This window comes from Myotis yumanensis, unplaced genomic scaffold (assembly GCF_028538775.1).
Source record: "Myotis yumanensis isolate MYYU_CA2020_CCGP unplaced genomic scaffold, mMyoYum1.0.hap1 SCAF_2, whole genome shotgun sequence".
Lineage (NCBI taxonomy): Eukaryota > Metazoa > Chordata > Mammalia > Chiroptera > Vespertilionidae > Myotis > Myotis yumanensis.
The window spans coordinates 157,199,367-157,225,435 of record NW_027223753.1 but is presented as its reverse complement, the minus strand read 5'-3'; the positions used below and the strand labels follow the sequence as shown (position 1 = coordinate 157,225,435).

The 26,069-nt window shown below is 42.7% G+C and overlaps 1 protein-coding gene and 1 pseudogene across 2 annotated transcripts in view; one reads left to right on the top strand and one right to left on the bottom strand.

Moving 5' to 3' along the window:
* PLA1A (phospholipase A1 member A) overlaps positions 1-21,679 on the bottom strand; it is a 39,373-nt gene extending 17,694 nt beyond the window's left edge. For both annotated transcript variants that reach the window (XM_070406254.1, XM_070406255.1), the window contains exons 1-5: positions 21,397-21,679; positions 8,162-8,363; positions 6,539-6,716; positions 5,962-6,070; positions 1,147-1,248 (exon numbers count right to left, since the gene is read on the bottom strand). In XM_070406254.1, coding sequence (XP_070262355.1) covers positions 1,147-1,248; positions 5,962-6,070; positions 6,539-6,716; positions 8,162-8,363; positions 21,397-21,472 — 667 coding nt within the window. In that variant the 5' untranslated portion in view covers positions 21,473-21,679. The remainder of the gene's footprint in view (positions 1-1,146; positions 1,249-5,961; positions 6,071-6,538; positions 6,717-8,161; positions 8,364-21,396) is intronic.
* Positions 8,394-9,097, top strand: LOC139004435 (ubiquitin-conjugating enzyme E2 variant 2 pseudogene; annotated as a pseudogene).
* Positions 21,680-26,069: the final 4,390 nt, after the last annotated feature.

Below are 26,069 nucleotides of genomic sequence, written 5' to 3'. Positions count from 1 at the left end.
CAGGGTTGGTTCATTCACATCTGCAAAGTCTCACATCAAATGTGTCTTTGGGTAGACTGTCCTCAATAATTCTACTTAAAGTAGACAGTCTGCCCAAGTCACCCTCTAACTCATATCCTTCTTTATCGTAATCACAATGTGTAACTACCTTGTCTGTTTATTGGTATGTTAAGCTCCACAATAGCAGGGCCTTTACCTGTCTTTTTTCTGCTACATCCTCAATCCAGCAGAATACCTGGCACATGTGAGTACCTAATAAATACTTATTGAAGGGATAAATGAATGAATGTTTGCCCAGTTAACCTGTAACTTCCACATGGGCAGGGTCTAATTTACTGTATGTCTGTTCACTGCAGTGTTCCCAGTATCTATCTGTGAGATGAAGGAAGGAGAGGTTTGAACACCATGATTGCATGGGTTTCATCTAGAACCATCAATCTGTTAGTCTTGGATGCTAAAAGAAGACTTCTGAGCAAAGGGAATGAGACACGGACATCTCTCACTTGAACTGCACACACTTTGGTAGGGACAGATGCTATTTCTTCCTTTACCCTTCATGCTGAGCACAGAGCCTGGCACGGATTCATGACATTTGATAGGGAGTTGAAATGAGGAGGAATGCCCACTCCCTTTCTAACTGGTCAGAAGAGCTTAATTTGGTCATAGTGGATTCAGAGTTGGGATTTTTTCCTGGGCATGTCACTACTGGAGAGGGGACTTTTCACTCTTCACTGGGCTAAAGAACTAGACTCATCCGCTGGGGGCCTGAGAATCTGTCCCAGGAGTAAAATGTTCCATTCCCCCCGGGCCAGGCACAGTCACCCTGAAAAAGCAGCATGACTTTCCCATATGTCAGCCAAACAGCAGTGCCCACCCTGGCACTACATCAGCACAGGGTTAGTGCTGAGTCAAAGAGTGAGACTGGTCCATGACTGAAAAATCTCTGGCCTGCTGCTAGCTAAAAATAAAACCATTCATCTCAGTGCTACGAAACTGAGAGAGCCTGCAGGGTGCTGGGGAATGCCTCACTGTGCAACAGAAGTTCAGCAGGGGAGGGAATCTGCCCATGGCCACCCAGAGATATGGCAGCCCCCTAGCCCTTACCCTGTGCTCATTGCCCCACCCCAGGAGGAACTCCCAGCTCACTGTCGGTGTCTGTGTGGATGGCTTCCACGAAGAGGGCATCTCCAGCATCCAGGCGCTCCTCCAGGCTGGCTCTGGTATACTCTGGTCCAGCAGGGTCCAGGCCTACAAGGACAGACTGATGGTAAAGGCCCCCTTTCCCCTCAACCACAGGAACCCTCCCAGGTCCACCACACACCTACTTTGATAGCCCTTTTAGTTCAGTCCCCCAACAAGAACCCAAGAGTAGATAACTAACTCAGAACTCCCATACCTAGGAACCCCTGTTCTGGTGTCTCTAACCTCTTAATGACCCAAGTCTCTGGCTCTACAATAAGCTTAATAACACCAACCATTTGTTAATGTGAGTGATATTAATCCTCATGGAGTAACAACAATAGTATAATTTTTGAGCAGTCACTATGTGCCAGGCCATCTGCTGAGCAGTTTTACACGCTCTAGAACGGGAGGCTGAGTCCAGCAGGTCATAATAAATGCAAAAAGTCCTCAAAAGGCTGGTGGGCTTTGATATTCAGCAGGGCTAAATATCAGCATTATATTACCCTGCTGCTGGCCAAACAGCTGAGGGCAATTCCCCTAACCCAGCGGTTCTCAACCTGTGGGTCGCAACCCCTTTGGGGGTCGAATGACCCTTTCACCGGGGTCACCAAAGACCATCGGAAAACACATATATAATTACATATTGTTTTTGTGATTAATCACTATGCTTTAATTATGTTCAATTTGTAACAATGAAAATACATCCTGCATATCAGATGTTTACATTACAATTCATAACAGTAGCAAAATTACAGTTATGAAGTAACAATGAAAATAATTTTATGGTTGGGGGTCACCACAACATGAGGAACTGTATTAAAGGGTCGCGGCATTAGGAAGGTTGAGAACCACTGCCCTAACCTGATAATCCTTTATTGTTTACCAAACCTTACCTTTGATATGTATGTTTGCTTTGCTAAAGGGAAAGATGTGTAAATAAAAAGCCGTGGGTCCGGAGATTTGGAGAGCCACTCCACTAGAGAGCTGGTTTCCACCTGGCTTTCCCCATGCCTTCCAATTTTATATTTCTTGTCTAGTATATCCATTTATGTCACAGCCCCTTCTCCATATTCCTGAACCCTTGCTGCAAAAAGACTGCGGCACTCTAGTCCTCACAAAAACATAATGAAGGAAATATTACTATCCCCATGTCTTAGTTTGGACCCCTTGCTCTCTCCCTCCCAAAAAGCAGACCCTGAGATAAGAATTCAAAAATGCAAGCAGTGACTTCCAATCAAGATGACGGTATACATAGATGTGGTAGTCACCTTCTCCCACAACCACATCAAAATTACAACTAAAATACCGAACAATCATCATTCAGAACTATCTGAAATCTGGCCAAACTGAAGTCCTACAACTAGAGAATTAAAGAAGAAGCCATTTTGAGATTGATAGGAAGGGTGGAGGCGCAGAATAACTTTAGGCTGTAAAAACCAGCAGGAATTGTAGCCTGGGGGTCAATTCCTCCAAGTGACACCAACAGCAATCAAGGACCAATTACAGCAGGACTGTGCACACAGCTCACACAGGGACTCACCTAGAGTGACCAGCTCAGATGACTGGGAAGGCTAAGCCCCACAGGACATCTACTACACAAGGCCACTCTACCAACTCAAGGAGACGTAGCAGCTCTACTTAATACATAGAAATAAACACAGGGAGGCAGCCAAAATGCAGAGGCAAAGAAACATGTCACAAAGGAAAGAACAGAAGAAAGCTCCAGAAAAAGAACTAAATGAAATGGAAGCAAGCAAGCTACTAGATACAGAGTTCAAAACATTGGTTATAAGGATGCTCAAGGAACGTAATGAGAACTTCAAAGAACTTAGTGAGAAAATCAAAGACATGAAAAAGGACCATTCAGAAATGAAAGATACACTAACTGAAATGAAGAATAATTTACAAAGATTCAACAGTAGAGTAGAGGACACCAAGAATCAAATCAAGAATTTGGAAAATGAGGAAGCAAAAACCACCCAATCAGAAGAGCAAAAAGAAAAAAAAAAAAGAACCCAAAAATATGAAGATAGTATGAGGAGTCTCTGGGATATGGGGGTGCCAGAAAGAGAAGAGAAGGAGCAAGGAACTGAAAACCTACTTGAAGAAATAATGACAGAAAAATTCTTCTACCTGATGAAATAAATAGACTTACAAGTCCAGGAAGCACAGAGAGTTCAAAACAAGAGGAACCCAAAGAAGCCCACACCAAGACACATCATGATTAAAATGCCAAAGGTTAAAGACAAAGAGAGAATCTTAAAAGCAGTAAGAGAAAAGCAGTTAGTTACCTTCAAGAGAGTACCCATATGACTGTCAGCTTATTTCTCAACAGAAATTTTGCAAATCAGAAGAGAGTGGCAAGATATATTCAAAACAGTGAAAAGCAAGACCTACAACCAAGATTACTCTAGTCGGCAAAGCTATCACTTAGAATTGAAAATCCGATAAAGAGCTCCACAGACAGGAAAAAGCTAAAGGAGTTCATCACCACCAAACCAGTATTACATGAAATGTTAAAGAGTCTTCTTGAGGATGAGGAAGAGAAGGAGGAGGAGGAGGAGGAGGAGGAGGAGGAGGAGGAGGAGGAGGAGGAGGAGGAAGTAGTGCTGGAAGCTAATTCCAGCAGGTCATAAATGCAAGAAGTCCTCAAAAGGTTGATGGGCTTCTACATTCAGCAGGCTGAATCATATTACCTGCTGCTGGAATAGCTGAAAGCATTTCCCCAAACCTAAATATTTGCATATATTATTGCCTGTGCCTGACAGCTGAGGGCAGTTCCCCAACCTGACAATGCCTACTGTATACCAAATCTTACCTTTGATATGTATATCTGCTTTGCTTTAGGGCAATTTGTGTTCATAAAAAGCGAGGGGTCCAGAGATTCAGAGAACTTGGTTACTGAAGTTAGGTCTCCCCTGGCTCCCCAAAATGCCTTCCAAATTTATATTTCATGTCTAGTTTATTAATTTACTCACAGCCCCTTTTCCAGATTCCTGAACCCTTCTAGATGCAGGGAAACACCCCGGCAAGAAGAATATGAACAATAAAATGACAATAAATACATATCTATCAACAGTTGAATCTGAAAATTAAAATGAACTAACAAAGAATCTAATGAACAAAATAAACTGATGAATAAAATAGAACCAGAGGCATGAACATGTGGAACAGACTAAAGAATCTCAGAGGGAAGAGGGGAGAAGGGATGGGAAGATATTAACCTAAGAGCTTATATGCATATATACATAACCCATGGACACAGACAATAGGGTGGTGAAGGCCTTGGGTGGGGCAGGATCCAGGTGGAGGGGGAAATGGGGAAGGAAACTGGAGGGATACCTGTAATGCTCTCAACAATAAAAATTTAAAAAATGCAACTGGCTTATTTGAGAGATCACAGAAAGCTAGTGAGGGAGTAGAAAATAAAGTGATAGAAGGAAGGACATTTTTAATGCATGGAGTATCACTTTGGGCAAGTAGTTCTCATCCCACTGGGGCTCCTCTGACAGGCTTGTAGAACATGACTCAGAGTTCTTCCACTGGATGGTAATTTCCACACAACTCTAGCCCCTAATCGATTAACAGTAGCTCCTGAAGCATAAAGAATACTGCACTTTTGCAAGCATTTAGCATACTGTTTAAAGGTGATTTCCACAGTGGACCAAGAAGATATGAGCTATTAACCTAAAAATAAAAGATCTTTCAAAGTGAGAGGCAATAAGCATTTATTTGATATAAAAAAGAGTAGCTATTCAGAACCACTGATTCAGGCAGAAATCTACATAATATTCTGATTAGGACACAAAGCAAGGGATAGTTACAAGAAAGGGAAGAGGAACCATTACATCACTGGAAGGAAGGCATTTCTATTGATGCAGATAAGATAACATGACGACACTAATTCTAAACAGTGTTTTTAATTCAGCCCAGTAGTCATCAGCTGGTAGACATAACACCTACTTTCCTTTATCCTTGCCAACAGTTCTTTGGGACACAATGTTGCTTAAGGCCCAATCCAAAGGTTATTTTGCCCTGTTTTAACATTCCAAAGGTTTTAGGCATAAGATGTGCAAGGCAGTTCTTCTGGGATGACAACTCTGACTCCATTTTAAAGTGTCTCCATCCTATATAATAAAAGGCTAATATGCAAATCGACCAAACAGCAGAACAACCGGTTCAATGATGCGCACTGACCACCAGAGGGTAGGCGCTCAATGCAAGAGCTGCCCCTTGATGGTCACTGCGCTCCCAAGGGAGGAGCACCACTCTACTAGAAGCCAAGCTCACAGCTGGTGAGTGCAGCAGCGGTGGTGGGAGCCTCTTCTGCCTCCACCTCAGCACTAAGGATGTCCGACTGATGGCTTAGGTCCGCTCCTCCCAGGAGGAGCGGGCCTAAGCCATAAATTGGACATCTCCCGAAGGCTCCCAGACTACGAGAGGGTGCAGGCTGGGCTGAGGGCCCCGCCCCCGCCCCCACCCAGTACACAAATTTCATGCACCAGGCCTCTAGTTTATTATATTTTTGCATCACAGATGTAGAAACTGAGGCTTAGCAAGAACTTCATGGCTTCCTACACTGATATTAGAGCTCATGCAATAACACAATATCACTTTATGCAAAAGAGTCCCAATAAATAAATTTTAGTGGTCATGGATGACTTCATCATAACACCAAAAGGTTTGACATTTCCCTCTGCTTGCCTCAACAAAGACATTTTCAGGGCATTCTTTCTACTTTTCTCCAAACCTGGGAGGATGGGCAAGGAAGAATGTTACCTGTGATCCATCCCAACTGGCCTTTGTAGAAATGTCCCACCATGCCCCCAACATGGGCCCCCAGGCTCACACCAATGATGTGGATGGAGGACTCCGGCACACCCAGCACCTACAACAGACATTTACAGTGGGTTGCATTTGGGACCCAGCAGCCCCTGGTCTCACAGGGCTGCACTTTCCCCTGAGGCTTTAGCAGCGGAGGGCCCTGGGCATGACACAGGTGCTCCACATGCTGAGGTCAGGGGTGAGAGGGTTGGGGAGGGCAGAATCCTCATTCCGGTAAGCCCTTGCCCTCTTGCTGGGCGCTGCAGGGGTAATCCCCCTCACTGTCCCTTTGGTGCCTAGTGTGAGTCATGAGCACATTCTCTGCTTGAGAGATGACTGAGCCAGCCACTGGCTCTCTCTACCTGATATGCAGGGGCCCAATTTACAGGGAGAGGGAGAGAGGAGGAGACTGACAAGCCCCTTGGGTGGCTCTACTTCCACCCTAAATCTCCTCCTCCTGTATTGCTTCACTCCTGCTAACCCCTCTCCCTTCCAATGCAGCTGAAATCCCCATCAGCTCTTCTGCACCCACCAGGAGTTTACTGAGGAAACTGGAGATCTTGAGTCCCAGCTTAACCACGTTTTCCACGGCCGAGAAGTAAGCACCTGTGGAGCCGTACACCCAATCCACGGCAATCACGTTAGCGTCTGCTGCCCTCAGAAGGGCCCCGATGAGCTTCTCAATCCAGGAAGGCTTTGTTCCTAACGCCCTAGTCATGGGGCCAAGAAAGGATAGAACAATTATCTGCCAAATTGATATCCATTGTCATGGGAACCTCTGTTAATAGAATAAACCCAGAAAAAAAGTCAAGACTAGGGAAGGGGGATACAAGGGCAGTAAGTCACAGCAATTTGAGCATAGGGAGGACAGTCCCAAAGTGACCAGGGCTTCTGCCTGCACGTAGGGAGCCTTTGTGTAAATTATGATAGGATGCCTCTTGTCCAGGTGGCTGCAGCTCCGTGCTAGACTCAGAACTCAGGCTGCATTTCAGCCTCCTACCCCACCAGCCCTTAGCCCCCAGCCCCCAGCCCCCAGTCCTGTGTGCAAAGCTTCAACTACACAAGCCATCTGCACTGGCCCTGCTTGTGTGATTTGTGGGAAAGAAAGGATAGATTTGTACATTAGAGTTAAGATTTGCAATCTTAATTCTAGAAAATAGGTACTTTCTTGAGGATGTTTTTATTTATCCATTCACTTATTTATTTCTTCAACAAATGAGCCAGGCAGTATGCTAGGTGCTTTGCAGAAATTTAAAATAAAATAAAATAAAATACAGCCCCTATCATTCTGGAACTTACAGTGTAATAGCACTTTTCTAGAAAAAGGGAATGGTTTTTAAATTTTCAGAATGCTTTCTTCCCAAGCAATTGGGATCAGGAAAGAAGTTTTCTCAATGGCCTGTCACAGCACAGGAACAATCAGAGCACATTCTCTGAGTGTGTGCTCATGGGACAGAGGAGCAGACTGACAATTGTCATGGAATGTGACTTTGGGGTATCTAGGAGCACACACAGTGAGGAGCCCGATGAGCTTTTCAGCTCTATTAGCTATCCCTGGGTTGAGGGCACACACTCAGCCTTGGATAGTGGCTAAATGTAGGATTTGCTAGGGGAGAGACTTTGGCACATTCCTGAGAAATGCTAGCTTCTGGGTGGAACCGAAGTAGCATCCATAAGTGGTAGTTTCTTAGGTCATAAAACCAGGGAAGGAGTGAGAAAAGAAAAGAAAATTCTGTATTTAAAAAACAACACCAGGCTGTTACCCTGAGTAATTGTGCAAAGCCCATGACTTCATTGGCTGAGATGAATCATACAACCACGCTTCAAGGAGGAAAGGTCCCTGAGATCATCTCTACAAACTCCCTTCTTCTCCCTTAGGCTCCATGGGCTGAAGTGATTTGTCCAAGATCACACATATTTATTGTTCAAGAGTGTGTAGACAAGGGTTGAGGGAGGAGTAACATATATAACCAACAGGAATAAACAACATAATATGTGTTCATGTTGACATGAGGCATCTTTACAGACAGCAGGAGATGAGGGATGGGACATGTGACAGTCGGCCAATTCATTCCTCCTCTTACTCCCCACTACCTTCCCATGATCCCTTTCTAGCGCTTAGCACAGGCAATCCTATTGATTGGTTAGCTCCCACCTGAATCCATGGATGATTAGTTTGGTTCCCAGAGTGACATTGAATCCAGAGTTCTGAAGGTCGCTACTTTCTTCAACTAGGTTCCCACAGCGAGGATCTGAAGGGGTGAAGAGGAGGAACCGGACTTTGAGGTTGGTGCCCCGGAAGGGGTTGGCATTCTGGAAGTCAGTGCACTTTGGCTGTTCGGTAGGAGGTGTATCTCCTGGAGGGAAAACAAAACAAAACAAGAGCAATGCAAGGTGAGGTCGTCTGTTCTTGGGAGGACAGAAAGATGTTCTTGAAAGGAAGGAAGAAACGGGCTGACAGCTGCATCAGGGTACAGAAGAAGATAGCGGTCTCCACAGGAGTTAGAGTTCCTCATAATTTTCGCTCATTGGAAGAACTTGAAAAAGGACAAAAAGGAGGAGGTGTGTGTGGGGGGGGGGGGTAGGGAGGGGGGTCAATTGGTGGAAAAGGAGATATATGTAAAACTTTAGACAATAAATAATTTAAAAAAAATAAAAATAGAGTAAAAAAAAGAGTAGACAATGGGACGGTTAGCTGGGGCCTTGAAGATGATGAAGATATGATACTTACAAGGTAGACAGGCATGATTATTGGGACACCAAGGATAAATTATGAAAACAGAATATATATATAGCCTAAAAGTAGAATGTGGACCTAAATACCCAGAAGCTCCTCCATCAGTTAGATTTGTAATAAAAATTAATATGAATGGAATAAATAATTCCAGTGAAACAGTAGGTGCATGGAGCTTATCTGTATTAGCAAAATGGCAAAATTCATATAGCATTAAAGTTGTACTTCAAGAACTAAGACGTCTAATGATATCCAAAGAAGCTTCCACAGTAATCAGGACAAACATACAACAATTAATTTTAGTGGATCTCAAACTTGTCTTAAATCAACAATCTTCTACTCATGTTAATGTCTTGATTAAATATCAGAATGCCAACTGGTAAACATGACCTGGACATTTGTAAGAATATACTTAATATATGTATACACATTATGTTTTCAGGTAACAGGAGAAAAAAAATGCAGCACAATTTTTTAAGGCACTGTCGTTTAAACATAAAGCTGGAGTGTTCAAAATAGAATTCAGGTTTACAAGATGAAAGTGTGGTGATTTTTACTAAAGAGTAAAAATCTCAAGAAGGAAAAAGAGAAATGGCATGCTTTATCCATCTTGCTTAGAGAAAGAGCTTCCAATTGTCTAAAGTAGCAGGTAGAATGAATATTGGCTCAAATTGTTTTAATTTTTAAGTGGTGTGGGTGCTGACTACCAATAGTATCAAAAATATGTTCAGGATTGTTTGGATATCTGTATTTATAATAAAAATAAATGTCATGGGGAAGGTCAATGAATTTCTGTTGAAAGCTGTTCCTGTGTGTTACACGTAACAGACATGGTAAATATTTGTTTTCCCATGTCTTTGTTGGACAAACCATGCATTAAAGTGAAATCAGCAAAAAGGAAACGGGTGAATTGATATGTTATTTTTGAGATTAAAGTTAGTCTTAAAATGTAAATAAAATGTAGATCATGTTCTCAGACACTGCCATTTCTATTTTATTGAAGTGGTACATGGAAAGTACCTTGCTGAGGTAGCAAAGACTGGAACTGTAGCTTTTCATCCATATAAACTTTTTATTGTTAATCATTTGTTATATATTTCTTGTGAATTGGAATTTGCAGAGTATTTTAGAGAACAAATTACTTGATTCGTTTAATTTCATCTTTGGAGAAGGAGGAATCCCAAGTATTATATTTTGACTTTGATTTCACCAGCAATGTATTAAAGATATTTGAATTCTAGCAATTTTTATAGAATTATAGATTATAATTATCCAAATATACATTCTATTTTGTTTCATAACATCCTTTTTTTGGTGACATTTTTTCTCACAATGCTTTTAATACTGACTGGGATTAATTTATACATTCCACTTGTCTTTCACTTCAGCATCTGTGTAATTCTGAACTGATGTTCTGCTTTTACCAAAGTGAGAGGTTTTAAGTTGCTGATTTTCATTTCAAAGCACTAGGTATACTACTTTGTTGAAAATACTCTTTTCTCATGGGTTCACTGCATAAAATAGAAAAGTCGGGTAACAAGGACAAATTTCTTAAACATGCCTTAACATGTTTTTGTCAAGTTCATTCATATCGAAAGCTTTGAGCTACCTTTTCTTAGTCATTAATATATCAAAGTCAGCGGTTTGTCTAGTTTGTCTAAACTTTTAATTTCAACATGAGTATTCTATTTTAATTATAGAAGATATTTAAAATGACACATAGAGAATATAGATGTATATATGTACATATATATATATAAATTAGTGCATGTGTAATTTATTAAAATAGGTTTGAAATGAATTATTACCTTGGGATACATTCTGAAAACTTTTAAATTGGTAAGAGAGATTAAGTTGAATTACACTGATGTCATACAAAGGAGTCTGATGGTTACTAATCGTCTAAATCAATCTCTTTAAGAACTTCTGTTCCACTTTGAAAATGTGTCTTATCATTCATGGGTTCTGAATGCTGTTAAATTATTCAAATATTGGGTACCTTGATTTTTTGTCCTCTTTCCTTTTCCCATATCCACTAATTGTGAAGATTTTGTTGGTGGTGTTGTTTTTCAACAAAATGTAATGTTTATTTCCCCTTTTTGTTTTGGGACTATGGATAAATCTGCATGCAAAAGCAAGATTCATTTTGCATGTCACATTCAAAATGTACACGGCAATCTAAGACACACTGGTTGATTATAGAAGTTAATACAGAACCAATCTTAATTGTAGTAACATTTCTAAGACAACAGTTTTTGAAGCTATTTTTCTTTTGGCTATTTTGTAAAGGGGCTAATGTTGTAGGAATGTGTGGCATTAAATGAACTGTAAAATTGCCTTTGAGATTTGTTTAAAAAGCTAGCAGATGAGCCCTAGGAAATGATCTTATATTAATAAAGATTACCAAAAAAAAAAAAAAAAAAAGAAAGAAACAGGGGCTTATAGGCATTGTAAATCAGCTAGATTCATATGTATAATATACATATTAGATTACATATATTATATATTTATATCTCTCTATATATAAAAGCCCAGCAACCATTACAGTGGAACAACAGAACGACCAGAACAACCAGTCACTATGACACACACTGACCACCAGGGGGCAGACGCTCAGTGCAGGAGCTGCCCCCTGGTAGTCAGTGTGCTCCCACAACAGGAGCACCACTCAGCCAGAAGCCAGGCTCACGGCTGGAGAGTGCAGCAGTGGTGGCAGGAGCCTCTCCCACCTCCGTGGCAGAACTAAGGAGCAGTGAACCAAGCAGTAAGGAGCAAGCAGGCGGACGGTAAGAAGTGAGCAGGCAGGCAGTTAGGAGTGAGTAGGCAAGTCATTAGGAGCAAGCAGGCAGGCGGTTAGGAGTGAGGGGTCCTGGATTGCAAGAGGGATGTCCGGCAATCGGGCCTAAACCAGCAGTCAGACATCCCATGAGGGCTCCCAGACTGCGAGAGGGTGCAGGCTGGGCTGAAGGACCGCCTCCTCATGCATGAATTTCATGCACCAGGCTGCTAGTAAACATATAATCAGATTCATTTATTAAAACCTGCATAATTTCTGAAATCAAACTCTGTGAATATTTTTCACATCGAAAGATAAAATGCCAGAGATGAATATGAATATTACTCAATGATAGAAGGTTAAAGGCCATGGTGAAATGGATACTATTATGGACTAAACTGAGTCTCCCTATAAATTCATATGTTGGAGTCCTAACCTCCAGTACCTCAGAGTGTGACTGCATTTGGAGATAGGGTCTTTACAGAGGTAATCACATTAAAACAGGCCATTAGAATGGACCCTACTCCAATATGACTGGCATTCTTGTAAGAAGAGGAAATCTGGACACAGACACAGAAGAAAGATGATGAGCATGCACATGGAGCAGATGGTCATATACAAGCCAAGGAGAGAGACCAGGAAGAGATCCGTCCCGCACAGCCCCCAGGAGGAACCAACCCTCCCACTGCCTTGATCTTGGACTTCCAGCCTCCAGAACCATGCGTCAATAAGCTTTTGTTGTTTAAGCCATCCAGTCTATGGCATGTTGTTATAGCAGCTCTAGCAAAGTAACACAGATTTATAAAACAAACAAACAAAAAAACCCGGGCAACAAGATAAGCTGTTGGGCTGAGATGAGCTCACTCTGGACTGAACCCCAGTCCAGCCCCATCATTATCATCCTTATGAGCAATCGAGAACCTCCGTGCCCGGCCCATGGCCACCTTGCCAGAGGTCAGAGCTAACCTGTCACAAGCTGTACCCACTCTACAGCACCTCACAATAGATACATTTAAATGGGATCTTTTATGGTCAAGGGCATTGAAGGGCCTTTAAAAATACTGAACTGAAACAGGCAGCATGAAACTCCTACTTTCCCAGGGAGCTGAAAATCTGGCCCCTCTTCAATACCCAACATTGCAACCCTTGTTTACTTCTGTGGCAAAGAGGTGTAGCACCCAGTTCCCAGCCTGGCTTGCAGGGAGGGACTAGCAGCAGCAGCAGCCACAAGCACACACTGACCCAGGCTACATGGCCCCCGTCATGGCACTGTTAGCGGCTACCTCGCATTACTGCCATGGGACAAAGCCATTTACAGAATTAGAGGTCCAGACTGCAGACTTTGGTTTGTGCAGATTCCTTCCTGAAGAAGACAGCAATTTTAGTTTTCTGGAATGATTATCTGCCTTCAGAGGTCACCGGGGAGCACATTCACAAGAAGCATGTGGATCTGGGTGCAATTAGATGTGGCCCCACGAGCAGATAGATGGTGGGGACCCCATCCTTAGAGAGCACTGAGGTGCACTGGCGTTTTCACCACCTCTGCATCTGAGCTCCAAGTCCTCTTGCATGTCCCTTCCTGGACATCCTGGCATGAAGCCCCCACACTCCCCAGCCTACAACTTGAGCTCCCGAAGGACACGAAAGAGAAAGATGCCTGGCACTACAACAGCTCTGCTTTTCCCAGCTTCTGGCTTTTTTAATAAATATATATTTTTATTGATTTCAGAGAGGAAGAGAGAGGGAAAGAGAGAGAGAAACGTCAATGATGAGAGAGAATCATTGATCAGCTGCCACTGGGGATCGAGCCTGTAACCTGGGCATGTGTCCTTGACCAGGAATCGAACCTGGGACCCTTCAGTCCACAGGTCGAAGCTCTATCCACTGAGCCAAACTGCCTAGAGCCAGCCTCTGACTTTTAAACAAAAAAGTGAAAGGGCTCTGGTTGAGCATGAGACTTGGACATCATAAATGAGTAAATTTGCTCTATTGGTTTCGGGCAGTGGTTCTCAACCTTCCTAATGCCGTGACCCTTTAATACAGTTCCTCATGTTGTGGTGACCCCCAACCATAAAATTATTTTCATTGCTACTTCATAATTGTAATTTTGCTACTGTTATGAATCGTAAAGTAAATATCTGATATGCAGGATGTATTTTCATTGTTACAAATTGAACATAATTAAAGCACAGTGATTAATCACAAAAACAATATGTAATTATATATGTGTTTTCCGATGGTCTTAGGCGACCCCTGTGAAAGGGTCTTTCGACCCCCAAAGGGGTCGCGACCCACAGGTTGAGAACCGCTGGTCTAGGGAAACCTTCTTCCACCAAAAAATTGAGAGTCCTTTTAAATGAGTACTGTACATTACAAAGCAGGGCCCACAAACATCAAAGAATCAATATTATCCAGACATTAGCTAAATAAAATGCAATCAAATTATTTTTAAAATACAATGGAGATTTTAAAAACTCTTTTGGGTTAAAGAATAATCACAAGGGAGAATAGAGAATATTAAAATCTAAATGACAATAGAACCAATGCATACAAAAACTTGAGTAAAGAGCTAAAACCGCAGTGGGGGATAAGCATAACCTCAAATGCAAATAGTAGGGAAATGAAGGGAAAGAAATAGGTTAGGTAAATTAATGTTATAATTCAGAAAGTTGAAGAAAAACTATGCAAGAACTCCAAATAAAAATATAGGGAAAGAACTATAAAGGAAATAATTGAAATTAAAGAAAACATTGAAATATAAATACCATTGCTATCAACACAGTTGCTCAGGTCAAACTTCCTGGAGACATCTCTGACTCATCCCTTTCTCTCATACCCGCAGAACAAGAATTATGGCTCTCCCCTCAGAATAAGATACTCAAAATTAAACCATTCTCACTACGTACAGTAGTTCCCTCTTATCCATGGGAAATTACTTCCAAGACCCACAGTACATGCATGAAACCACAGACAGTACCAAACCCACTATATACTATGTTTTTTCCTATGCATACATACCTATGATAAAGTTTAATTTATAAATTAGGCACAGTGAAAGATTAACAACAATAACTAATAGTAACATAGAATAATTATGGCAATATACTGTAATAAAAGTTCTCTCTCTCAAAAGATCTTATTGTCCTACTAGAGGACGCTCACCTGACTGGAGGAGAGAGTCTGAAAAGGGGGGTGGGGGTCAGGGGAGATAGTGAGGTAGAGGCAAAAAAAGGCCAAAAATTAACTTTTCTTTTAAAATTAAATTAATTTTGTTGTGTTAGAAGTCACGATAATAGTTCTCTTTAGAGCAGTAGTGACTAAGAGGGGATACAGAGAATGGGTTTTAGGGTGCTGTTTGGTTACATACGTGAATTCACTCTGAAAATTCATTAATCTGCATATTAATAATCTGTGTACTTTCTGTACTTGTGTTGTACTTTTAAAAGCTTACAAACAAAATGCTTAAATATATAAAGAGTAAGTGGATCATGAATTCATTTCAGGTGAAATAAAGTTTAAAAAACCTTTGACATAGCCTGTCTGGTATGGCTCAGTGATTAATATTGACCTAGGAACCAGGAGGTCATGGTTCGATTCCAGGTCAGGGCATATGCCCGGATTGTGGGCTCAATCCACAGTAGGGATCTGTGCAGGAGGCAGCTGGTCAATGATTCTTTCAGCATTGATGTCTCCATCTCTCTCTCTCTCCCTCTCCCTTTCTCTCTGAAATCAATAAAAATATCTTTAAAAAAAACTTTGGCATAGACTTTAAAATAAGTATACTGAGAATGTACAAGGACAAAAATAAAGACAGAGCATAAGAAATTATGAAATATAAACAATACAATAAGATTTATAAGAAAAAGTTAATAGAAAATTAGAAATGAAAAAGAAAGACATTGATAAAAGAAATCAATCCTATAGTGCAGCGGTTCTCAAACTGTGGGTCTCGACCCCTTTGGGGGTTGAATGACCCTTTCACAGGGGTCGCCTAAGACCATCGGAAAACACATATATAATTACATATTGTTTTTGTGATTAATCACTATGCTTTAATTATGTTCAATTTGTAACAATGAAATTGGGGGTCACCACAACATGAGGAACAGTATTAAAGGGTCGCGGTATTAGGAAGGTTGAGAACCACTGCTAGTGTCTGGTACAGAAATAAAATAAAATTTTAAAGTATGAAAGTGCAGTTAAAAAGTACAGACAGTAGCCCTGGCCAGGTGACTTAGTTGGTTGCAGCATACACCACAACATTGTGGTGCAGGTTCAATTCCTGGTCAGGGCACATACCTAGGCTGCAAAATGGATCCTGGGTCAGGACATGTCCAGAAGGCAACCGATCAATGTTTCTCACATCAATGTTTCTCTCTCTCTAGAATCAATTTCAAAAAAAACATATCCTCGCCTTTGCTGGTTTGGCTCAGTGGACAGAGCGTCAGCCTGAGGACTGAAGGGTCCCAGGTTCAGTTCTGGTCAAAGGCACATGACCAGGTTGTGGGCTCGATCCCCAGTAAGGGGTGTGCATTAGGCAGCCAATCAATGATCCTCTCTCATCATTGATGTTTTTCTCTCTCTTCCCTCTCCCTTCCTCTCTGAAATCAATAAAAATATTATTTTAAAAAAATATCCTCTGGTGAGGATTAACAATATTTTTTAAAAGTACAGGCAATAGTTGAAGAGGCTCCAACGTCATGAATCTAGTAGTTGCTCTCTGAAGGAAGAGAATGGGAGAAGAAGCAATATTTTGAAAGGATAATTGCTAAGAATGAGTTCACTAATCAAAATGATACTCAGGGTAATGACCAAGATTAAATAAATAAATAAATCTATACTAGGCAGATTAAACAGCAGAGTATTAATGATTAAATGATATCATTTTAGGTATTTAAACTTTTATTAGTGTTCCTTTTATTCCTTTAGTTAAATAAACGTTCTCTTTATCACCTAAAAAAAAAGATATCCTTTAAAAATCCCCAGACAAATGCATTAAAAAACTATTAAAAATGGATAATTTTCTAGAAAAATATAATTTTCTGAAACTGACTTAAGAAGAAATAGAAAAACCTAAGTAAATCTACTAGCATAAAAAAATTGAATTGTCAATCATGAATCTTCTCTCACCCTAAAACACTAATGCCAGATGATTTCATTTGAGAACTCCACCAAGCCTTTGAAGTACAGATACTCTTTACCTTATATAAACTGTCTCAGGGACTAGACACTTTTTTATGAGGTTACTAGAGGCCCAGTGCATGAAATTCATGCAGGGGGGTGGCCCTCAGCCCAGCCTGCACCCTCTCACAATCTGGTACCCCTGGCTCCTAAGTGCTCAACTGCCTGCCTGACTGCCTGATTGCCCCTACTGCACCCCGCCCCCCCCCCCCCCCCCCCGCCAGCCTGATCACTCCTAACTGCCTCTGCTTGCCAACCTGGTTGCCCCCAACTGCCGCCCCCTGCCAACCTGGTAGGCCCCAACTGCCCCCCCACCAGCCTAGTCACCCTTAACTGCCCCACCACCAGCAGCATGATTGCCCTTTACTGCCCCCCTTGGCAGCCTGGTCTCCCCCAATAGCCCCCCTCTGCTGGCCTGGTTGCCCCTAACTGCCCCCCCTCCTGCCAGCCTGGTCACCCCTTACTGCCCCCCTTGCTGGCCTGGTTGCCCCCAACTGCCCCCCCTGCTGGCCTGGTTGCCCCCAACTGCCCCCACTGCTGGCCTGGTTGCCCCCAACTGCCCCCACTGCTGGCCTGGTTGCTGCCAACTGCACCCCCTGCCAGCCTGGTCACCCCTCACTGACTCCCTTGCTGGCCTGGTTGCCCCACACAGCCTGCTGTTTGGTCGTTTGGTCATCCCGCACTAACCCCCCTGCCGACCTGGTCACCCCACACAGCCTGCTGCTCAGTCATTTGGCCATCCCTCACTAACCCCCCTGCCGGCCTGGTCACCCCACACAGCCTGCTGTTCAGTCATTTGGTCGTCCCTCACTAACCCCCCTGCTGGCTTTGTTCTGTTGTCAATTCGGTCATCTGTTCGGTTGCAATGGCCCCTGGCTCTTTATATATATAGATAAGAACTTTATTATGAACACCAGACAAAAGAAATATAAGAAAGAAAATAATAGATAAATTCCTCTATTAATATATATGCAAAATAATAAATATAAATATTACAAAAATAAATGTTAGTAAATCAAATTCAACATTGTATTAAAAAATATGATGGAAGGATGGAAAATATGACTTTGTGGCAAATTCACAATGCAATATACATTCAAAACCTGTATACTTTTATTAACAAATGCCACCCCAATAAATTCAATTAAAAAATTAAAATAAAAAGCATGGTCTGGCCCTGGCTGGTGGTCTCAGTGGTTAGGGTACAGACCCACACACTGAAGGCTCATGGGTTCAATTCCTGGTCAAGAGCACATTCCTGGGTTGCAGGTTTGACCCCTGGGCCTGGTCAGGCACAAAAACTAATCAATGTGTCTCTCTCACATGGATGTTTCTCTCTTGTCTGTCTCTCTCCCCCTTCCTCCTTCCTTTCACTCTCTCTGAAAATCAATGGCAAAAAATATCCTCTGGTGAGGATTAACCAAAAAAACAAAAAGAAAAAAGAAGTACAGCCTGAAATTTAAAAAAAAATTTTTTTTAAATATGCCATGACCAGCTGCAGCAATCCTGAGAAAGAAGAACAAAGTAGGAGGGATCACAATACCAGATATCAAGCTATATTACAAAGCCACTGTTCTCAAAACTGCATGTTACTGGCACAAGAACAGACATATAGACCAATGGAACAGAACAGAGAACCCAGAAATCGACTCAAACCACTATGCTCAATTAATATTTGACAAAGGAGGCAAGAACATACAATGGAGTCAAGACAGTCTCTGCAATAAATGGTGCTGGGAGAATTAGACAGATACATGCAAAAAAATGAAACTAGACCACCAACTTACACCATACACAAAAATAAACTCAAAATGGATAAAGGACTTAAATGTAAGATGGGAAACCATAAAAATCTTAGAAGAATCCATAGGCAGCAAAATATCAGACATATGTCATAGCAATATCTTTACCAATACAGCTCCTAGGACAATGGAAACTAAAAAGAAAATAAACAAATGGAACTACATCAAAATAAAAAGCTCCTGCACAGAAAAAGAAACCATCAACAAAACAAGAAAGCCCACTGCATAGGAGAATGTATTTGCCAATGTTATATCCAACAAGGGTTTGATCTCCAAAATTTATAAGGAACTCATACAACTTAACAAAACCAAGGTAAACAATCCAACCAAAAAATGGGCAAAGCACCTAAATAGACACTTTTTGAAAGAGGACATACAGAAGGCCAAGCATGGAAACAGGCTCAAAGTCACTAATCATCCGAGAGATGCAAATCAAAACAACAATGAGGTACCATGTCACACCTGTCACAATGGCTATCATCAACAAATCAACAAGTGACAAGTGCTGGCGAGGATGTGGAGAAAAAGGAACCCTTGTGCATTGCTGGTGGGAATGCAGACTGGTGCAGCCACTGTGGGAAACAGTATGGAGCTTCCTCAAAAAATTAAAAATGGAACTTCCATTTGACCCAGTAATCCCACTTCTAAGAATATATCCCAAGAAATCAAAAACACCAATCAGAAAGGATATATGTACCCCTATGTTCATAGCAGCACAATTTACAATAGCTAAGATTTGGAAACAGCCTAAGTGCCCATCAGCAGATGAGTGGATTAAAAAACAGTGGTACATCTATACAATAGAATACTACACTGCAGTTAAAAGGAAGAAACTCTTACCATTTGCAACAGCATGGATGGACCTGGAGAGCATTATGCTAAGTGAAATAAGCAGCTAGAGAAAGATAAATATCACATGATCTCACTCATTTGTGGAATATAATGAACAACATAAACTGATGAACAAAAATAGACCCAGAGACATAGAAGCATTGAACAGACGGTCCAACCAGGGGGTAAGAGAACAACCAAAAGACTTGCATGCATATAAGCATAACCAATGGACACAAACAGTAGGGTGGGGTGTGAGAGCACGTGCTGGAATGGCTAGGGAGAGATCAATGGGGGGGAAAGGAGACATATGTAATACTTTAAACAATAAAGAATTTTAAAAAATAAAATATGCCATGACCAAAGGATTTGTCCCAGGTGATTTTAGTCTGATTGGACTAGTCTGTAGGATTTAGAAGAAAATATGAGAGATTACCTTTATAGGATAATTGCTTAAGCAAGACACCAGAAGCAGAAATTATAATAAGAAATAAGAATTAAGACAGCAATATAATACTATTTTTCCTATCCTGTCGACAATATGAAAAACTTTCGATATTACAAAGTGTTGGCAGAGATGTGGGGAAATGGTTTGTTCACATACAAATAAAGAGTTATAACTTCTTTACAGGGCAATTTATTTCATGTCTATCAAAAATGTGTAAGATATAAATCCTTTCAGATCTAGAATATAGTGTATAAACAGCCATTTGAAAAAACAAAATAACTCTGTATATTGATATGGAAGGATCTCTCTCTCTCTCTCTCTCTCTCTCACACACACACACACACACACAAATACATATATACTAGTATATATATATATATATATATATATATATATAGAGAGAGAGAGAGAGAGAGAGAGGTCATTTTACACACACACACACACACACACACACACACACACACACAATGACACGTGAAGCACCCTTTAAAAGCAACCCATTAATGCAGATAGTAAATATACTCATGCAAGCTGAACTTTGGAGGAGGAAGGGAAGCTGAGTAGAGGAATGAAGTATTGCAAGGGAGATAGGAATCATGAAAACCCTCTTGGAAGTTGTGAAGAGCTGAAATGAACGAAAAGGTAGTATGCAAAACTCCAGGCAGAGGGAATGCCACTCTCCAAAACTGGGGAATGAGGATTAAATGACTGTGGAGCCCTAGCCGGGCGCACAGTAGTTAGAGCGTTGCCCCAGGACTGAAGGGTCTTGGGTTTGATTCCAGTCAAGGGCACATACCTCGGTTGCAGGTTTGATCCCCAGCCCTGGTCCAGGTGCTTTTGCGAGGCAACCAGTCAATATGCCTCTCTCACATTGATGTTTCTCTTTCTCTCTCTGTCTCTCCCCTCCCTTCCACTCTCTCTAAAAATCACTGGGGAAAATATCCTCGGATGCAGATTAACAACAAAAAAATAAGAAGAATAAAAGCAGTCTGCTGTTGGGCCCAGGGGAGGGGAGCTTTCTAAGGGTGAGGCCACTGCTGGGGGCAGGCAAGGATCTTCACCATCAGAGGATCTCAACAGCAGGGTTTCGATTTGCTATCTTAACCGCGCGGTGGGTGGGGTTTTTAACGGGAAAGGTAGAATGCAAATGGCATCTTCGGGGAGTTGTCTTAGCGGGCACCACCGTTGGCAGGGGCTAGTTATTGCTCAGAGGGGTGATAAGCCTGGATTTGAGTTGGAGCAGCAATATTAAAAAGGATGTCTAACAGGCTCAGTGACAGAGTCATTAGTTTGGAAAATGTGTATCTTAGAACAGTGAATATTTAGTGGGGGGAAAAAGAATCACATGTTGGGATTAATTAAATTTTATTTTCTTATAGTCACCTTGACTTATGCAAGGTGAAAATGAGCATTGAGGTTTTTAGAAAAATGAGTAGAACAACTAGGGAAGTTCAATCTTTTGACTTGAGAAAGATTACCTTCCCATTATGATTGTAGGCTTTTTCTCCCTCCTGTAAATTCATCTCAGGAGAAAGGGCTTTTAGGGGGCCTTCCAAGGATTAGCAATGCATGCGTAATGGTTGAGTCATCCCACCCAAGGCCTGAGTCCCCGATTTACCTGCACTTCCAACGCTGAACCACAAAAAGAGCCCCCACGACCAGAAGAAGCATCTGTCCCGGAGGCCTGGGCGCATGGCTGAGCCCACTCTCGGAGCTGGGGTAAAGCCGACCCTAATGCCAAAGACATCACATAACCCAGCCACTCACAGTTTTGAGCACCCAACACCCACGTGGGTCTTGGTAATCGTTAACTAGCCTCATGACCTGTAAAAGAAAAAAATAAACTCTCCCTAATGGTTCAACCTCCACCGCTTTTTTGGTTTCTTCTTCTCAATGAAAATAAATACACTCTTCTTTTTTCAAAGTGGGGGACATTGAAACACATTGTCCTTCCTCTCTGAGCCAACCGTCATCAGAAAACTATTTCCTGCACCTCTCCCACTTCCCATTATAAAATGCTAGTAAAAGCCAAAGCAGAAGTCTTTCATCTCTTGGTGATTACAAAACCGTCATTGTTCTGGAATTATCTGTGGACGTGTTTGTCTCCCTAGGGAGACTCTGAGCAATGTGAGGGCAAAGACCTCTTGTAGATGTTTGAATCCCCGGTGTCTGCCACAGAGCTGAGCTAACAATGCATGTTTAGTGTGCGTTTAACGGGCAGAATGGAAGAAGACAACGTTTGCCTCTGGAGAATACTAGCCTTTTGGGGATTCTTGGGGCTAGAAGTGAAATTCAGTCTCTAGGAAGAGATGTTCAACTTTTTTTTTTTTTCAACTTCTTGATTCGCAAATAAAGCAACTGGATAGAAGAGAAAGAAAATGACCTTCTAGCGACCCTGTTGCTAGAGTGGCAGAGCTAGCCTGGAACCAGGGCATTTCCAGTGCACCCTGAGGCCTCTTCCTCCCAAAGGAGAGGCAGAAACCACAGAGAGCTGGTTCTAGGTATTTGGGGGGAAGAGGAAGGGCAGGGCGCTTGCCCAGATCCTTAAACTGTAACACGTTGCTATGAGGCAGAGAACCCACCAGCAGGGCCAGTATCGAACTTTGTGGGAAGGTGAGTGACCTGTGCTCCGAACCCCTGCACCAGACAGAACATTCCCTGAAGAGGCATCGGTACCATGCCAACGTGGGCGGGCCAGGCCTGCAGAAGATGAGGATACAATGACTTGGGAGAGTCCAGCCCTTGCTTCTTCTGTTGCTCATGATCCCACTGATCAAGGGTGCTGCTCCCAGGAAGGGGCATGGCAACAAATGGGGCTCAACTGAAGGCTGCCCTGATGTCAGAGACCAAGTCAGGTGCATACGTTCAGGTCCTCAGAGCAGCAGATGCCAAGATGGGACTAGATGGGCATGAGAATTACTGGGAATAACACTTGTAGAGAATAAGGGAAGTGAAGAAGGCAGGGGGAGCCTTTAGGCTGTGATGCAGGCCTGACACCTGTGAAGGAGAGGGGGCAGGAACGAAAATTACCAGAAAGAGATTACCTCACAAGTCAAATGAAGGAGGGTTTGGTGCCATTTCCTTAAAGAAACCTTTACATTCTTTACTGCCAACTCCTGTTCGAATTTGAGTGGACTTTGATGCATGCAGGCAAAGGATCCCATTTAGTTCGGTAACACAGGAAGCAGGGTGACATATTTTAGAAATTGAGGATAAAGACCTTTCTACCAGGAGACATTGAGAGAACACCAGTCGGAGTGTATGGTCTGTCTTCCCCAAGGAGAATGTCAGGGCAAAATTCTGGTATGATTTTCTTCTTGCGGGATCCCCAGTGCCTAGCACAAGGTCAGCCACATAGTTGTTGCTCAAGAAATACTTGCTCGGGGAAGGCATGGTACATCGATCTCCTGAATTCAGGGCTGGTGTGGAATAATAGACACCAGAAATCCCATCTCACTCCCACATATTGCCTGCCCTCGAGTGGTCTCCAGTGGAGATCATCCTGCTGGAGATTCATTTGTGTGTTCAAGGTCATGTTTTCCAATTTCATTCATTCAGGTTCTACCTTCCCCGCTCCTGCCATACCCGCTTACCACCTGGGCCAATATGTATGTCAAGTTTTTATTTCGATAACTTCCACAATGGTGGATGGTTGTTCATATATCATCCAAAATGACAGAAAACACTAGTTTGAAGCATGGCCCTCTATTTAAAGTATAAACCTCTATTTGCAGCTCTATAGATCCAGAAAAAAAACTAAGGGTTCTTCCTTTGATTCTGTCCCTCATTCTCCAGACAACCCCATTTACGATTCACACTCTTTGGCTGTTATAGTTGAAAGTGCATGGGCTCCAAGCCCAGAGGCCCTGAGGCGGGTACTGGTCTGAGGACACCCAGCTCTATACATGATAATACCGATGCCCATAAATGTGGAGTAGGAATCTTAAGTGAGGCAAGTGTAACCAAGCACCGAGAGAAATCCACATCACGACCCAGGCATTGGGCGGGGTCTCCTTGGTGGCAGAGGAAAGGAGGCTCTTTGAGGAGAGAAGAGAGGAGAGTGAAGATGCTCCATTTTGTTTTTGCCTGGTCTCAGCTCTGCCCCGTCCCTACCCTTGTCCAAAATTTGGGTCTCAAGCCCATAACTAGCTTTTCTCTTGGCTTTACCTCCTAGTTTCGGGAAGGTGAAGAGAGGGCATAGGCTGCTGCTGTCACCATCTCACTCTTGGGTTTCATTTTGGCTTTGAATTTTAGGGGAAAAAATCTAATTATAGCTAATAATGAGAGTGTAGTGGAGGGTGTGCAATGGAAAAAGCCTTTGGACACAAACAGTCCTGCTCCATCTCATCCAGCCGAGTGACTTTGGACAAATGGAGACTTCTCTAAGCCTAATTTCTTCTTCTGTTAACGGGCTGTGGTGAAGTGCCAGACATACGGAAACTCTTTCTCCCCCTCTTCTTTTTCCTTCTCCAAATGGAAAGAGTCTCATCTACTCCCTACATGTCACTTTCCCAACTACCAACCCCGAAGATGAAAAAGGGATGGCAAGGCTATCCCCCATGCCGTGTCTGGATGACCTCTGGATGACCTCTGGATGACCTCTGGATCCGTAACCAGACTCCAGCAGCCACACCTCAAGGAGCTAACCCAGTGGGCTGGATGACTGTGAAATCAGAGTTTCCATTCCTCTCCCCACAGTCCCAGGAGCTCTGTGGCTGGGGGGGGTGTGGGGACAGGGGGGGCGGGGGGAGAAGGCACAGTTACTTGCCCTGGAGAGATAAAGAAAAATAAACGGAGAATGTGGTGGTTAAAGAAGCTTGAAGAAGGGTGGATGGATGAGGCCAATGTTAATTTTGCAGATCTTAAAAAGATACATATTGCCAAGACGGCTAAACAACATCTAGCAATCTTAGGTAACAAAGCAAGCAAATGAAGCACCATCACATAGCGGTTTATATATATTAACTTGGTAAGCATGACGAATGTATACTGTGTCAGATCACGTTTATTGATTTCTGTAACTTGAGAAATCAATTATAAGTTTCTGTGCTTATAATTAAGTTTCTTATCTCTTTCCCCTGTTCATTCTTATCCTCTCTCCTTCTCTCTCTTTCTCCATCCCTCTCTCCTCCCATCTCCCCCAACCCCACCCCCACTCTCAACCCCCTACATACTCACACATCAACATTCACAGTCAGGAGAGAAGCCAAAGACTATGGACCCAGATGCAGGTGGACAGGCAGAGGTGGTGATGGGAGTGTGCAACCGCTCTCTGCTGACTGTTCCATTTTCCCTCAGAGAAATAGGAAGCAGGGTCACCAGTTGAGTTTGGGGAAGAAGTTTTGAGGCTTGAGAAAATGGAGTCTGAAAGTCTAAACTCGTTTTGAAGTGTGCCTGTGATGAAGAGTGAGAACCTGCAAAGCAAATATAGTCGGTTCTCTAAAGTCTTTCCCTATTGTCTCCAATTGTGGCTAAAGTCTAATACCATAAAACAACAAATACTACGACCCCATCCTTCTACTCCCCTCCCCATGTTCTAAAAAGAATGGAAGGATTTGAAAAACAAATTCCTGTAAAGACTTAGAAGGTAGCAGAACTGCTCTGTGGTCAGACCTCCCTTCTGCACCTCCACCAGCTAAAAACAGAAACTCATGAGTTATAGTTCTGAGGAGATGCAGGGCCTGGGGGGTGGGTGAGTACAGGACGGGGAATCTTCCTTACCTCTCACAATCACCCCAATGAGGGTTTACACCCGAGACTGGTAACCTCAAGAAGGTGATAGTGGCATCTATTTCCAAGTTAGCTGTCCACTGGGCAGCCTGATCTGTCCTCAGGGCCTATGTAAGCAGGATGAGGGCAATGTAAAGACAGTGGCAGGCCGGGCAGCTGTGACCAGGAGGAATGAGTTTCCCTCATGTTGAATGGACCCCTCAGAAGACAGCTGGTTTGAGCCTTTTTGAGCCTTTCAAACCAGTGCTCTACCCATGAGGCCAGTCTTAGGGCAACATGGAGAGAAGCAAGGAACCCCAGAAGAGGGAGGGGAAAAATGAAAGAGGCATCCAGGTCCCCATTTCTCCTCTAAGTCTCTTGGGCCAGGACCGACCTTGGTGGGGAGAAAGAAGAGCATGACATGGAAGTTTTAGAATTGATTAAACTGCACTGGGATTCCCACTTCTGGGTGTATCTCCATAGGAAATGAAGACAGGATCTTGAAGGGGTATCTGCACGCCCATGTTCACGGCAGCATTATGCAGCATAGCCAAGATGTGCAAACAACCTAAGTGTTTTCAA